This window comes from Tachyglossus aculeatus, chromosome 1 (genome assembly GCF_015852505.1).
Source record: "Tachyglossus aculeatus isolate mTacAcu1 chromosome 1, mTacAcu1.pri, whole genome shotgun sequence".
NCBI lineage: Eukaryota > Metazoa > Chordata > Mammalia > Monotremata > Tachyglossidae > Tachyglossus > Tachyglossus aculeatus.
This window is the reverse complement of record NC_052066.1, coordinates 96,565,296-96,578,444: the sequence shown is the minus strand read 5'-3', so window position 1 is coordinate 96,578,444 and position 13,149 is coordinate 96,565,296. Positions and strand designations below refer to the sequence as shown.

At 45.3% G+C, this 13,149-nt stretch overlaps 1 protein-coding gene across 1 annotated transcript in view; it reads left to right on the top strand.

Moving 5' to 3' along the window:
- FBXO36 (F-box protein 36) overlaps nt 1–10,480 on the top strand; it is a 134,555-nt gene extending 124,075 nt beyond the window's left edge. The window contains exon 4 of the mRNA XM_038747367.1: nt 10,112–10,480. Within this exon, the coding sequence (XP_038603295.1) occupies nt 10,112–10,282 (171 nt within the window). The 3' untranslated portion in view covers nt 10,283–10,480. The remainder of the gene's footprint in view (nt 1–10,111) is intronic.
- Nucleotides 10,481–13,149: the final 2,669 nt, after the last annotated feature.

Genomic DNA, 13,149 nt, shown 5'->3' with positions numbered 1-13,149 from the left:
ACTTGTACCTATCTATTCTATTTATTTTATTTTGTTAGTATGTTTGGTTTTGTTCTCTGTCTCCCCCTTCTAGACTGTGAGCCCGCTGTTGGGTAGGGACTGTCTCTATATGTTGCCAGCTTGTACTTCCCAAGCGCTTAGTACAGTGCTCTGCACACAGTAAGCGCTCAATAAATACGATTGATTGATTGATTGAAGTAGCAGAGCTGGGTTTAGAACCCAGGTGCTCTGACTCCCAGAGTCATGTTGTTTCCACTAGGCCACGCTCCTTCTCAATGATGGTGTGGCCATTTAGTACAGATGGATAATAAGGATTCCCAAGACAATCTTCCATGGAAAGCTCAGCACTGGAGTCCACTCCAGAGCGGCTTGAGGAAAAGGTAAAAGATTCATTCATTCATTCATTCAATCGTATTTATTGAACGCTTACTGTGTGCAGAGCACTGGACTAAGCGCTTGGGAAGTACAAGTTGGCAACATATAGAGATGGTCCATACCCAACAACGGTCTCACAGTCTTGAAGGGGGAAACCTCCTCCAGGAGGCCTTCCCAGACTGAGCCCCTTCCTTCCTCTCCCCCTCGCCCCCCTCTCCATCCCCCCCATCTTACCTCCTTCCCTTCCCCACAGCACCTGTATATATGTATATATGTTTGTACATATTTTTTACTCTATGTATTTATTTATTTTATTTGTACATACCTATTCTATTTATTTTATTTTGTTAGTATGTTTGGTTTTGTTCTTTGTCTCCCCCTTTTAGACTGTGAGCCCACTGTTGGGTAGGGACTGTCTCTATATGTTGTCAATTTGTACTTCCCAAGCGCTTAGTACAGTGCTCTGCACATAGTAAGAGCTCAATAAATACGATTGATGATGATGATGATGATGAAACAGACAACAAAACATGTACTGGGGGCCACTCTCAGAGTCAGACATGCTCCATAAATACCAGCGCTCGGCTGCTTGCCATTCAGGATGGGTCGCCTTGACGTTGTGGGTGGAGAACGTGTCCATTATATCGTTATCTTGCACTCTCCCAAGCGCTTAGTAGAGTGCCCTGCACACAGTAAGCACTCAATAAATACGATTGATTGATTGATTGATCGGCGCCAGAGCTACCATTTGGCTGCTCCATCCTTTGAGGACAAATACAGTGGTGCAGTGCAGGAGATATGGCTTTGGTGGAAGTCACTGTCAAGTGGTGCAGAACAACCAGGGCGAGCGGACACTCCTGTGCACCTTCTTCAGCCTGCGTTGTGCCTCAGGCCCTGGCCTGGACATGAAATGGCACCGCAAATTCCACAGGAAGTGACGTGATCAAGACTTTCCTATTGCATTTAATAATAATAATAATGATAATGGCATTTGTTAAGCGCTTACTATGTGCAAAGCACTGTTCTAAGCGCCGGGGGATACAAGACGATCAGGTTGTCCCACGTGGGGCTCACAGTCAATCCCCATTTTACAGATGAGGTACCTGAGGCTCAGAGAAGTTAAGTGACTTGCCCAAGGTCACACAGCAGACGTGGCGGAGCCGGGATTCGAACCCATGACCTCTGGCTCCAAAGCCCGTGCTCTTACCACTGAGCCACGCTGCTTCTCCTTAATTTCTTTTTCCTGTGGAATTTGTTAAGGATTCATTCATTCAGTCGTATTGTTTGAGCACTTACTGGGTGCAGAGCACTGTACTCAGCGCTTGGGAAGTACAAATCGGCAACATATGGAGACGGTCCCTACCCAACAATGGGCTCATAGTCTAGGAAAGCACTTACTATGAGCTGGGCATTGTACAAAGCGCTGGGGTAAATACAAGCTAATCAGGATGGACACAGTCCATGTCCCACATGGGGCTCACCGTCTTAACCCTTATTTTACAGATGAGGTAACTGAGGCACAGAGAATAATAATAATAATAATATTTGTGGTATTTATGAAGCACTGACTATGTGCCACGGACTGTACGGAAGCGTTGGGGTGGGTACAAGCAAATCAGGTTGTACGCAGTTCCTGACCCATGTGGGGCTCACAGTCTCGATCCCCGTTTTACAGATGAGGTAAATGAGGCGCAGAGAAGTTAAGTGAATTTCGCAAGGTCACACAGCAGACAAGTGGCAGAGCTGGGATTAGAACCCAGCGCACCCTTTATTCACTCTACCCTCAGCCCCACAGCACTTTTTTGATGGCATTTATTAAGCGCTTGCTATGTGCAAAGCACTGTCTAAGCACTTACGTACGTATCTGCAATTTGTTCATTTTTACTAATTTCTGTCCCCCCGTCTAGACTTTAAACTCCTAGTGGGAAAGCACTGTGTCTACCAACTCGTTCATATTGGACTCTCCCAAGCAATTAGTACAGAGTTTTGGACATAGTAAGCTCTCAATAGATCATCATCATCAATCGTATTTATTGAGATAAGGTAGATAAGATTGAATGAAGTGAGAGCCTGGTCATTGGAGGGAGAGAGCATTTAAGGAGGCTGGCCCTAGTGAGATAGATAGGGAACGGATCCTGAATCTTGATTTTGCTACAGCAGTAGTGATAGTTTTTTTATTAAACTCTTACTATGTGCAAAGCACTGTACTAAGTGCAGGAAAGAGTATGCAGGTGGGAGTCAGACATAAACCCTACCCTCAAGGGGCTCACACTCCATGAACAGTGTCCTGCTTATTAGCCTCAAGCCCCCAAACTCTGTCACTGGTCCAGATTGCCTCCTTAGCCCCACACGAAGGAATGGGAATTAGGGGAAAAGAAAATTGTGTAAATGATCCACAAGATCATTTGTTTAATGAAGGGAAATCATCGTTATCCAACACCTCACCAATGCAAATATGCTAGAAACCAACTATTTCCGAGGCACAATTTCTGGATTGTTCCCTTGTGGAGAAGGAGTTTGCAACATTTGAGTCTTGCAACTTTCCTGGAGCATTTGCCGATGCTGATTAGCAAACAGCTTCTGCTCCCATCAGTGAGTTTTCTCTCCCTGCCTGGGGTTGTTCTTGCACTGAACAGCTTCTGCTGCAGTTATCTCCTAATCTGATCAACCATTAGTCCTGTTCTAAGACCTAAATAATAATAATGGCATTTATTAAGCGCTTACTATGTGCAAAGCACTGTTCTAAGCGCTGGGGAAGTTACAAAGTGATCAGGTTGTCCCAAGGGGCTCACAGTCTTAATCCCCATTTTACAGATGAGGTAACTGAGGCCCAGAGAAGTTAAGTGACTTGCCCAAAGTCACACAGCTGACAAGTGGCGGAGACGGGATTTGAACCCCTGACCTCCGACTCCAAAGCCCGTGCTCTTTCCACTGAGCCACGCTGCTATAAACATGGCTGGGTTTTACAGTGATGTCAGCTTCCTAGATGCTTTCTATGAGTGATTGTGCCTCCTCCTTGGGCAGCCCTAATAAGGGGCAATCATCCATTTTTATTTATTTATTTATTTATTTTACTTGTACGTATCTATTCTATTTTATTTTGCTAGTATGTTTGGTTTTGTTCTCCGTCTCCCCCTTTTAGACTGTGAGCCCACTGTTGGGTAGGGACTGTCTCTATATGTTGCCAACTTGTACTTCCCAAGCGCTTCGTACAGTGCTCTGCACACAGTAAGCGCTCGATAAATACGATTGATTGATTGATTGATTGATTGGTCAATTGTTCGTATTTATTGAGAGTTTACTGTGTGCAGAGCACTGTACTAAGAACTTGGGAGAGTATAATGTAACAATGTAACAGAGTCATGCACGTTCCCTGCCCACAAGGAGCTTACAGTCTAGAGGACAGATTTGGCTAACCAAAGCCTCCCATTCCCCCCAGGAACTACACTTTTGATGCTCATGATCCTTTTCTCGTATTATAGTACAGTGCTCTGCACACAGTAAACACTCAATAAATACAATCGATTGATTGATTGCTAGAGATTTTCAGTCACCAGATTTCAAAACTCAACGGCCCCAAACCCCTGAGTTGTGTTGGGCTTATCATCATCATCATCAATCGTATTTATTGAGTGCTTACTATGTGCAGAGCACTGTACTAAGCGCTTGGGAAGTCCAAATTGGCAACATATAGAGACAGTCCCTACCCAACAGTGGGCTCACAGTCTAAAAGGGGGAGACAGAGAACAAAGCAAACATACTATAGAGAAGCAGCGTGGCTCAGTGGAAAGAGCCCGGGCTTTCGAGTCATAGGTCATGGGTTCAAATCCCGGCTCCACCAATTGTCAGCTGGGTGACTTTGGGCAAGTCACTTCACTTCTCTGGGCCTCAGTTACCTCATCTGTAGAATGGGGATTAAGACTGTGAGCCCCCTGTGGGACAACCTGATCACTCTGTAACCTTCCCAGCACTTAGAACAGTGCTTTGCACATAGTAAGCGCTTAATAAATGCCATTATTATTATTATTATACTAACAAAATAAAATAAATAGAATAGATATGTACAAGTAAAATAAATTAATAAATAAATAGGGCTTATTATGTGCCAGACACTATACTAAGCACTGGAGTAGATAGTCTCATCAGGTTGGACACAGTCCATGTCCCACATGAGGCTCACAGTCTTAATCCCCATTTTGCAGATGAGGTAACTGAGGCACATAGAAGTCAAGTCAGTTGCCAGGGTCACACAGCGGATAATGGAGGGTCTAGGATTAGAACCCAAGTCCTCCGACTCACGGGCCCGTGCTATAGCCACGCTACGCTGCTTCTCAAAGGTTGTCAACTTTGTTCACCAAAATTCACCCAATAAGACTTGAAGGCAGGTCACTTCCTATCCAAGCCGATCCTGCCATTCACTCCCTTCAGAGCTTCATGCGCCGTCCAGCCTTCCCGTCTCCATCTCCCCGGACCACCTTCCTCCAGTTCAGCGCCCTTGATAAATTTGGAAACACGCGGGAAATCCCTAACAATCGCAGAACCTCTGAGACTAAAAAGAGGTAGCGTATCTTGCTTCGTCTTCTTGGTGGCAGAGGGTTGAAGAGTTCAATCCAAACTGCTGGTTGTTTTTGCAGAATTGTGAGGTGTTGAGAGCAGGGTCAAATCCATTTATCTGTTTATTTCCATGCTGAGTACTTGGAAGAAAGCACCGCAGCCTAGTGGAAAGAGCGTGGGCCTGGGAAAGTCACTTAACTTTTCTGTGCCTCAGTTTCCCCATCTGTAAAATGGAGATTCAATCCCTACTCTCATCATCATCATCATCATCAATCGTATTTATTGAGCGCTTACTATGTGCAGAGCACTGTACTAAGCGCTTGGGAAGTACAAATTGGCAACACATAGAGACAGTCCCTACCCAACAGTGGGCTCACAGTCTAAAAGGGGGAGACAGAGAACAAAACCAAACATACTCTCCCTCCTGCTTACACTGTGAGCACCATGTGGACAGAGATTAAAATTGTGAGCCTCAACTAGGACAGGGGCCATGTCCAACACGATAAGCTTGCATCTCCCCCAACACTTAGTACAGCGCCTGGCACATAGTAAGCGCTTATAATAATGATAGCATTTATTAAGCGCTTACTATGTGCAAAGCAGTGTTCTAAGAGCTGGGTAGGTTACAAGGTGATCAGGTTGTCCCCCGGGGGGCTCACAGTCTTAATCCCCATTTTACAGATGAGGTAACTGAGGCGCAGAGAAGTTAAGTGACTTGCCCAAAGTCACACAGCTGACAAATGGGGGAGCCGGGACTTGAACCCATGACCTCTGACTCCAAAGCCTGGGCTCTTTCCACTGAGCCACGCTGCTTCTCCGAGCACTTAACAAAACCCCTAATAAAAATGCCATTAAAAAAGGGATTGTGCCCCACCAGATTATCTTCTGGTTGTTGCCAGCTTGTACTTCCCAAGCGCTTAGTACAGTGCTCTGCACACAGTAAGCGCTCAATAAATACGATTGATTGATTGATTGATCTTCTATCTACCCTTCTATCTAGAGGAGCAGCGTGGCTCAGTGGAAAGAGCCCAGGCTTTGGAGTCAGAGGTCATGGGTTCGAATCCCGGCTCCGCCACATGTCTGCTGTGTGACCCTGGGCAAGTCACTTCACTCCTTGGAGCCTCAGTTCCCTCATCTGTAAAATGGGGATGATGACTGTGAGCCCCACGCGGGACAACCTGATCACCTTGTATCCCCCCCATGCGCTTAGAACAGTGCTTTGCACATAGTAAGCGCTTAACAAATGACATCATCATTATAAGTCATTTCACTTCTCTCGTGGCTCAGTGGAAAGAGCACAGGCTTGGGAGTCAGAGGTCATAAATTCTAATCCCGCCTCCGCCACATGTCTGCTGTGTGACCTTGGGCAGGTCACTTAACTTCTCTGAGCCTCAGTTCCTTCATCAGTAAAATGGGGTTTAAGACTGTGAGCCCCACATGGGACAAACTGATCACCTTGTATCCCCCCCCAGCGCTTAGAACAGTGCTCTGCACATAGTAAGCGCTTAACAAATGCCATTATTATTATTATTATTATTATCCTAGTGCTTTGTGCAGTGTTTGGCACATAGTAAGCACTTAGCAAATACCACAGTGATTATTACTACTACTAGTAGTAATAGTAGTGGTAAAAGAGTATTCTGTCGTAGCAGTAGCTCAGCCGGTAATGTTGCTCTGTCTCTCGTTTATTTCCTTTCCCTTGCGTGTACTTCCCAAGCGCTTAGTACAGTGCTCTGCATGCAGTAAGCGCTCAATAAATACGATCGATGATGATTTAAATAGATATTTGTCTTGGCAACTCCACGTGTGCCTGTGGTAGCAGATTCATTCATTCATTCAATCGTATTTATTGAGCGCTTACTGTGTGCAGCAGATGTTGGCTTCTCTGAGGTGAGGGCCGTGGGGAGAGCAGGAGCACTGGGGAAAGCAATGCAAACTACTGCCACTTTTGCCACATGTCGGGGGAACTGAGGAAAGAGATCTCGGAGTTGTTGAAAATTATTTTTAAGTCACGGGTCCAATGTTCCGCAGCTGGCAAAAATGAAACCCACTTTATCAGCAAAGGGCTAGGAAAAGAAAAGGCAGAGACCGGAAATAGGGTGACAAGTGGACAGGAATATAAGGTAGAACTGCAAGTTCGTACTCTGCACCACTTTCCCTGTGTGTACTTTATTTCAATGTCTGTCTACCCGTATTAATAATAATAATAAAGTTGGTATTTGTTAAGCACTTACTATGTGCCAAGCACCCTTCTAAGCACTGGGGTTGATACCAGGCAATTAGGTTGCCCCACATGGAGCTCACAGTCTTAATCCCCATTTTACAGATGAGGGAACTGAGGCAAAGAGAAGTTAAGTGACTTGTCCAGTGTCACACAGCTGTCAAGTGGCAGAGCCGGGATTAGAGCCCATGACTTCTGACTCCCAAGTCCGTGCTCTTTCCACTAAGCACACTGGTTCTCAAAGCTCCTTGTCAGGAAAGGGATAGAAAAAGAAAAAGGCAGAGTCCAGAAATACTTCCTACTGAGAGCTCACCTCCTCCAGGAGGCCTTCCCAGACTGAGCCCCCTCCTTCCTCTCCCCCTCCTCCCCATCCCCTGCCTTACCTCCTTCCCACCCCCACAGCACCTGTATATACGTATATATGTTTGTACACATTTATTAGTCTATTTATTTTACTTGTACATATTTATTCTATTTATTTTATTTTGTTAATATGTTTTGTTGTCTGTCTCCCCCTTCTAGACTGTGAGCCCGCTGTTGGGTAGGGACCGTCTCTATATGTTGCCAACTTGTACTTCCCAAGCGCTTAGTACAGTGCTGTGCACACAGTAAGCGCTCAATAAATACAATTGAATGAATGAATGAATGAATGAATGAATGAATGAAAGAAATAGGGCAACAGGTGAAAAGGGATATAAAATAGAACTGCAAATTTATACTCTGCACCACTTCCCTTATGTGTAATTTATTTCAAGGTCTGCCTCCCCCTAAAGACCGAAAGCTCTTTGTGGGCAGGGATCGTGTCTACCAACTCGATTGTGCTTTCCCGATCGCTTAGTACAGTGCTCTGCACGCTGTAAGCCCTGACTACATACCAATGATCGGTTGGTTGATTGTTTGGGGCCTCGGTCTGGTCTCTCTACAGTAGAACTGGAGAAAGAAGAGAGGACAATCAAGATGATCATAGCTCAATAAGTACCATATATGATGGTACTTGTACTTCCCAAGCGCTTAGTACAGTGCTCTGCACACAGTAAGCGCTCAATAAATATGATTGATTGATTGATATGATGATGATGATCAAGGGGATGAAAAAGCTTATATATAAGGATGGATTGAAATAATGAAAAAAATCCTTGATCTGGAAAGGTGCAAGATGGGAGCAGACCTTGAATGAATGAAGTTTACCAAATCATCATCATCAATCGTATTTATTGAGCGCTTACTATGTGCAGAGCACTGTACTAAGCGCTTGGGAAGTACAAATTGGCAACATATAGAGACAGTCCCTACCCAACAGTGGGATCATTTACATGTAATGGTACGGGAGATACAGAGAAATGAATGCCATCTTCTGCCATCAGGCTGAATATCATCATCATCATCAATCGTATTTATTGAGCGCTTACTATGTGCAGAGCACTGTACTAAGCGCTTGGGAAGTACAAATTGGCAACATATAGAGACAGTCCCTACCCAACAGTGGGCTCACAGTCTAAAAATCAAGCAGGGTGTGGGGCAGGGTGAACACAGAATTATTACCCACCAAATCCCACAACATCATACTCAGGGAACAACCCGCTGAACTTGGAAGAGCGAAGGTTTGAAACAGACAAAAGGAAACACGCTTCACCCAGTAGACAGAATGAATGGCATTTGTTACCGTAACAATTCAGATATTATCAGTAGATGCTGGGCAGATTTGGATAAATACAAGGACAAGTGATCCATTAAGAGGAGCAGCATGGCCTAATGGCAAGAGCACCGGCTTGGGAGTCAGCGGTCATGAGTTCTAATTCTGGCTCCGCAACTTGTCAGCTTTGTGACTTTGGGCAAGTCACTTAACTTCTCTGTGCCTCAGTTACCTCATCTGTAAAATGGGGATTAAGACTGTGAGCCCATGTAGGACAACCCAATTGCCTTGTATCTACCCCAGCGCTTAGAACAGAGCTTGGCACATAGAAAGTGCTTAACAAATGCCATCATTAATAATAATAATAATAATAATGATAATGATGATAATAATGGTGGTATTTGTTAAGCGCTTACTATGTGCCAATCACTAGCACTGGGGGGGATACAAGGTGATCAGGTTGTCCCACGTGGGGCTCTCAGTCTTAGCCCCCATTTTACAGATGAGGGAACTGAGGCCCAGAGAAGTGAAGTGACTTGCCCAAGGTCACACAGCTGACAAGTGGCGGAGCCGGGATTCGAACCCATGACCTCAGACTCCCAAGCCCGGGCTCTTTCCTCTGAGCCACAATGGTTTACGAAAGAGAAGGTTGGGGAGGGAGAAGAGAAAAGTTAGGGATTTTAGATAATCCTTTTAGACTGTGAGCCCACTGTTGGGTAGGGACTGTCTCTATATGTTCCCAACTTGTACTTCCCAAGCGCTTAGTACAGTGCTCTGCACACAGTAAGCGCTCAATAAATACGATTGATTGATTGATTGATTGATAATCCATTCCCTAGCCACGAGGGTGGGTGTAGAGCATCCTGAGGCCGACTGCGGCACTATATCCAGACCGTCCTGATCAGATGGACCGTGGGGCTTCTTTCTGGCCTTATGATCAGTAACTTCTCTGTGCCTCAGTTTCCCCACTTTTAAAATGGGGACAAAATACTCATTTTTCCTTCCCCTAAGACTGTAAATCCCACTGGGGACAGACAGAGACTGATCGTCTTGTATCTACTCCAGCACTTAGAATGGCGCTTGGCACAGTAAGCACTTTTTTCGATTGTGAGCCGCCCCCCCCGCCAAAGGACAAGGACCATGGATCCCAATGTTTAGCACAATGCTCTGCACTTAATAAATGCAGTTACTATTTCCACCAGATAACACTACCGCTACTATTATTATAATTATTTATGATTATTCCTGCCTTACAATAGAGGCATTGCGGTGCTTGGTGTTGAGGAAACTCGCGGCCAATAACCTCATCCACTTTCTCTACCACATAGATATGCTCGTCTGACGAACTGTGGGAGCAGATCGTGGAATCCGCGTGCGACACAATCACCCCTGAAATGAGAGCACTGGCCGAGGAAGTGGGCTGGAAGCAGATTTTCTTCACGAACAAGCTCCAGCTCCAGCGTCTGCTCCGCAAGAGAAGGCAAAAGCAGGAGAGTTGAACGGGGACAAACAAATTAAAACAGAGCCCACTCCGCAGCCCCCGTTTCCCGAGTTTGTTTCCTCCAGCAGGGAGAGCGCTTTCCGGTGCCTCCCCGGGAGATCCAGGATGGTCGGAAGGGCCGAGCCATTATTTGGAAGTACTTCGTATCCGAATCCGGACTCACAATAAAAGCTTCGTTGCTGGGATTTTTAATTTTCGAACCAAAGGTGACCCCTTCTTTATCAGCAGCGGCTGAAACATTTTGAAATTTTGTGTTGCCAAATAGCAGCCCCAAGCTGGAAAATAAAAGCTGCCTGAGAGGGAAGCTGATTTCTGATTCCCAGATACTTCTCAGGCCTTCACCTCTCCCACGGGTTGGGTGGCAGGGGGGAAGGGGGTGTCGAAAGAGAAGGAGAGAGGAAATTTCCAAGGACAACTAGGCCTGAGTAGCTACATTTGGTCTGCCTTCCCCATATTGCTCAGGAAGGGCCTGCTAGCAGGTAACCATCCTATCCAAGGTTAACCTAGAAAGGGAGTCCCTGTCCAGTTCCTAGCTGGGCCCTCACCTCCAGAAAAGAAGCAGAGTACTTCGTCAATCAATCAATCAATCAATGGTATTTTTTTATTTTTTTTTATGGTATTTGCTAAGCACCTACTATGTATCAAGCACTGTTCTAAGCGCTGGGGTAGATACAGGTAGAGAAGCAGCGTGGCTTAATGAAGAGAGCACAGGCTTGGGGGTCAGAGATCATGGGTTCTAATCCCAGCTCCACCACTTGTCTGCTGTGTAACTTTGGACGAGTCACTTAACTTCTCTGTGCCTCAGTTACCTCATCGGTAAAATGGGGATTAAGACTGTGAGCCCCACGTGGGACAACCTGACTACTTTGTATCTACCCCAGCGCTTTGAATAGTGCTTGGCACATAGTAAGCGCCTAACAAATACCATCATGATGATGATGATACAGGTCAATCATATTTGTTATTATCATTCATTCATTCAATTCAATCGTATTTATTGAGCGCTTACTGTGTGCAGAGCACTGTACTAAGTGCTTGGGAAGTACAAGTTGGCAACATGTAGAGACAGTTCCTACCCAACAATGGGCTCATAGTCTACAAGGGGGAGACAGACAACAAAACAAAACATGTAGACAGGTGTCAAACAGTATCATTATTATTATTATTATTATTATATTTGTTAAGTGCTTACTATGTGTCAGGCCCAAGATCACACAGCAGACAAGTGGCAGAGCCAGGATTAGAACCCATGACCTTCTGACTCTCCAAGCCCATGCTCTATCAACTAGGCCGTGCTGCTTTTACCCCCAGATATCACCACCATCCCAACACTGTCACCCCTTAACCTACGGCACCCCCCAGGACCCTCAGCTATATAATAATGATGGCATTTGTTAAGCGCTTACTATGTGCAAAGCACTGTTCTAAGCGCTGGGGGGATACAATGTGATCAAGTTGTCCCACGTAGGGCTCACAGTCTTAATCCCCATTTTTACAGATGAGGTAACTGAGGCTCAGAGAAGTGAAGTGACTTGCCCAAGGTCACACAGCAGACTTGTGGCGGAGCCGGGATTCGAACCCATGACCTCTGACTCCAAAGCCCGGGCTCTTCCCACTGAGCCACGCTGCTTCTCTAAGCTATATAGAGATATACCTAGTTCCCCTGTTACCAACAATGAGGCTACATGAAGCAGCGTGTCTCGGTGGAAAGAGCACAGGCTTTGGAGTCAGAGGTCATGGGCTTGAATCCCGGCTCTGCCAATTTTCAGCTATGTGACTTCGGGCAACTCACTTAACTTCTCTGTGCCTCAGTTACCTCATCTGTAAAATGGGGATTAAGACTATGAGCCCCCCGGGGGACAACCTGATCACCTTGTAACCTCCCCAGCGCTTAGAACAGTGCTTTGCACATAGTAAGCACTTACTAAATGCTATTAATATTATTATTATTATTACTTCTCTGGGCCTCAGTTATGTCATCTGTAAAATGGGGATGAAGACTGTGAGCCCCACGTGGGACAACCTGAGCACCTTGTAACCTCCCCAGCGCTTAGAACAGTGCTTTGTACATAGTAAGCACTTAACAAATACAATTATTATTATTATTATTAAATATGAGATCCTACTTAAGCGTGAGAGGGCGGCTGAAAAAGTTGATTCTGACAGACATGTCAGTCAGCTGTATTTATTGAGCACTTACTGTGTGCAGAACATTCGTTCATTCATTCATTCATTCATTCATTCAATCGTATCTGTTGAGCGCTTACTGTGTGCAGAGCACTGTACTAAGTGCTTGGGAAGTACAAGTTGGCAACATATAGAGATGGTCCCTACCCAGCAACAGGCTCACAGCACCATACTAAGTGTTGAAGCATTTTAAAACGATAAAAAGTCAACGAGTGCCCAGGTGCCGAAACAGCCCTGGAGTGTACATACCCGTGAAGCCATTGGCGACCTGGGAAATGGTCAGCGAAGATCATTTCTCGTGGTTACTGAGCACCGACGCTTCACTTAACCCATCGACTGCATATATACCTGTATATATGTATATACGTTTGTTCATATTTATTACTCTATCTATTTATTTATCTTACTTGTACATATCTATTCTACTTATTTTATTTTGTTAGTATGTTTGGTTTTGTTCTCTGTCTCCCCCTTCTAGACTGTGAGCCCGCTGTTGGGTAGGGACTGTCTCTATATGTTGCCAATTTGTACTTCCCAAGCGCTTAGTACAGTGCTCTGCACACAGTAAGCGCTCAGTAAATACGATTGATTGCTTGGGAGAGTACAATATAACAATATAATGTCATTCTGCGCCATGCACAGTGAAAGAGGAATGCTTGTTGCCCCAGTATATTTGCC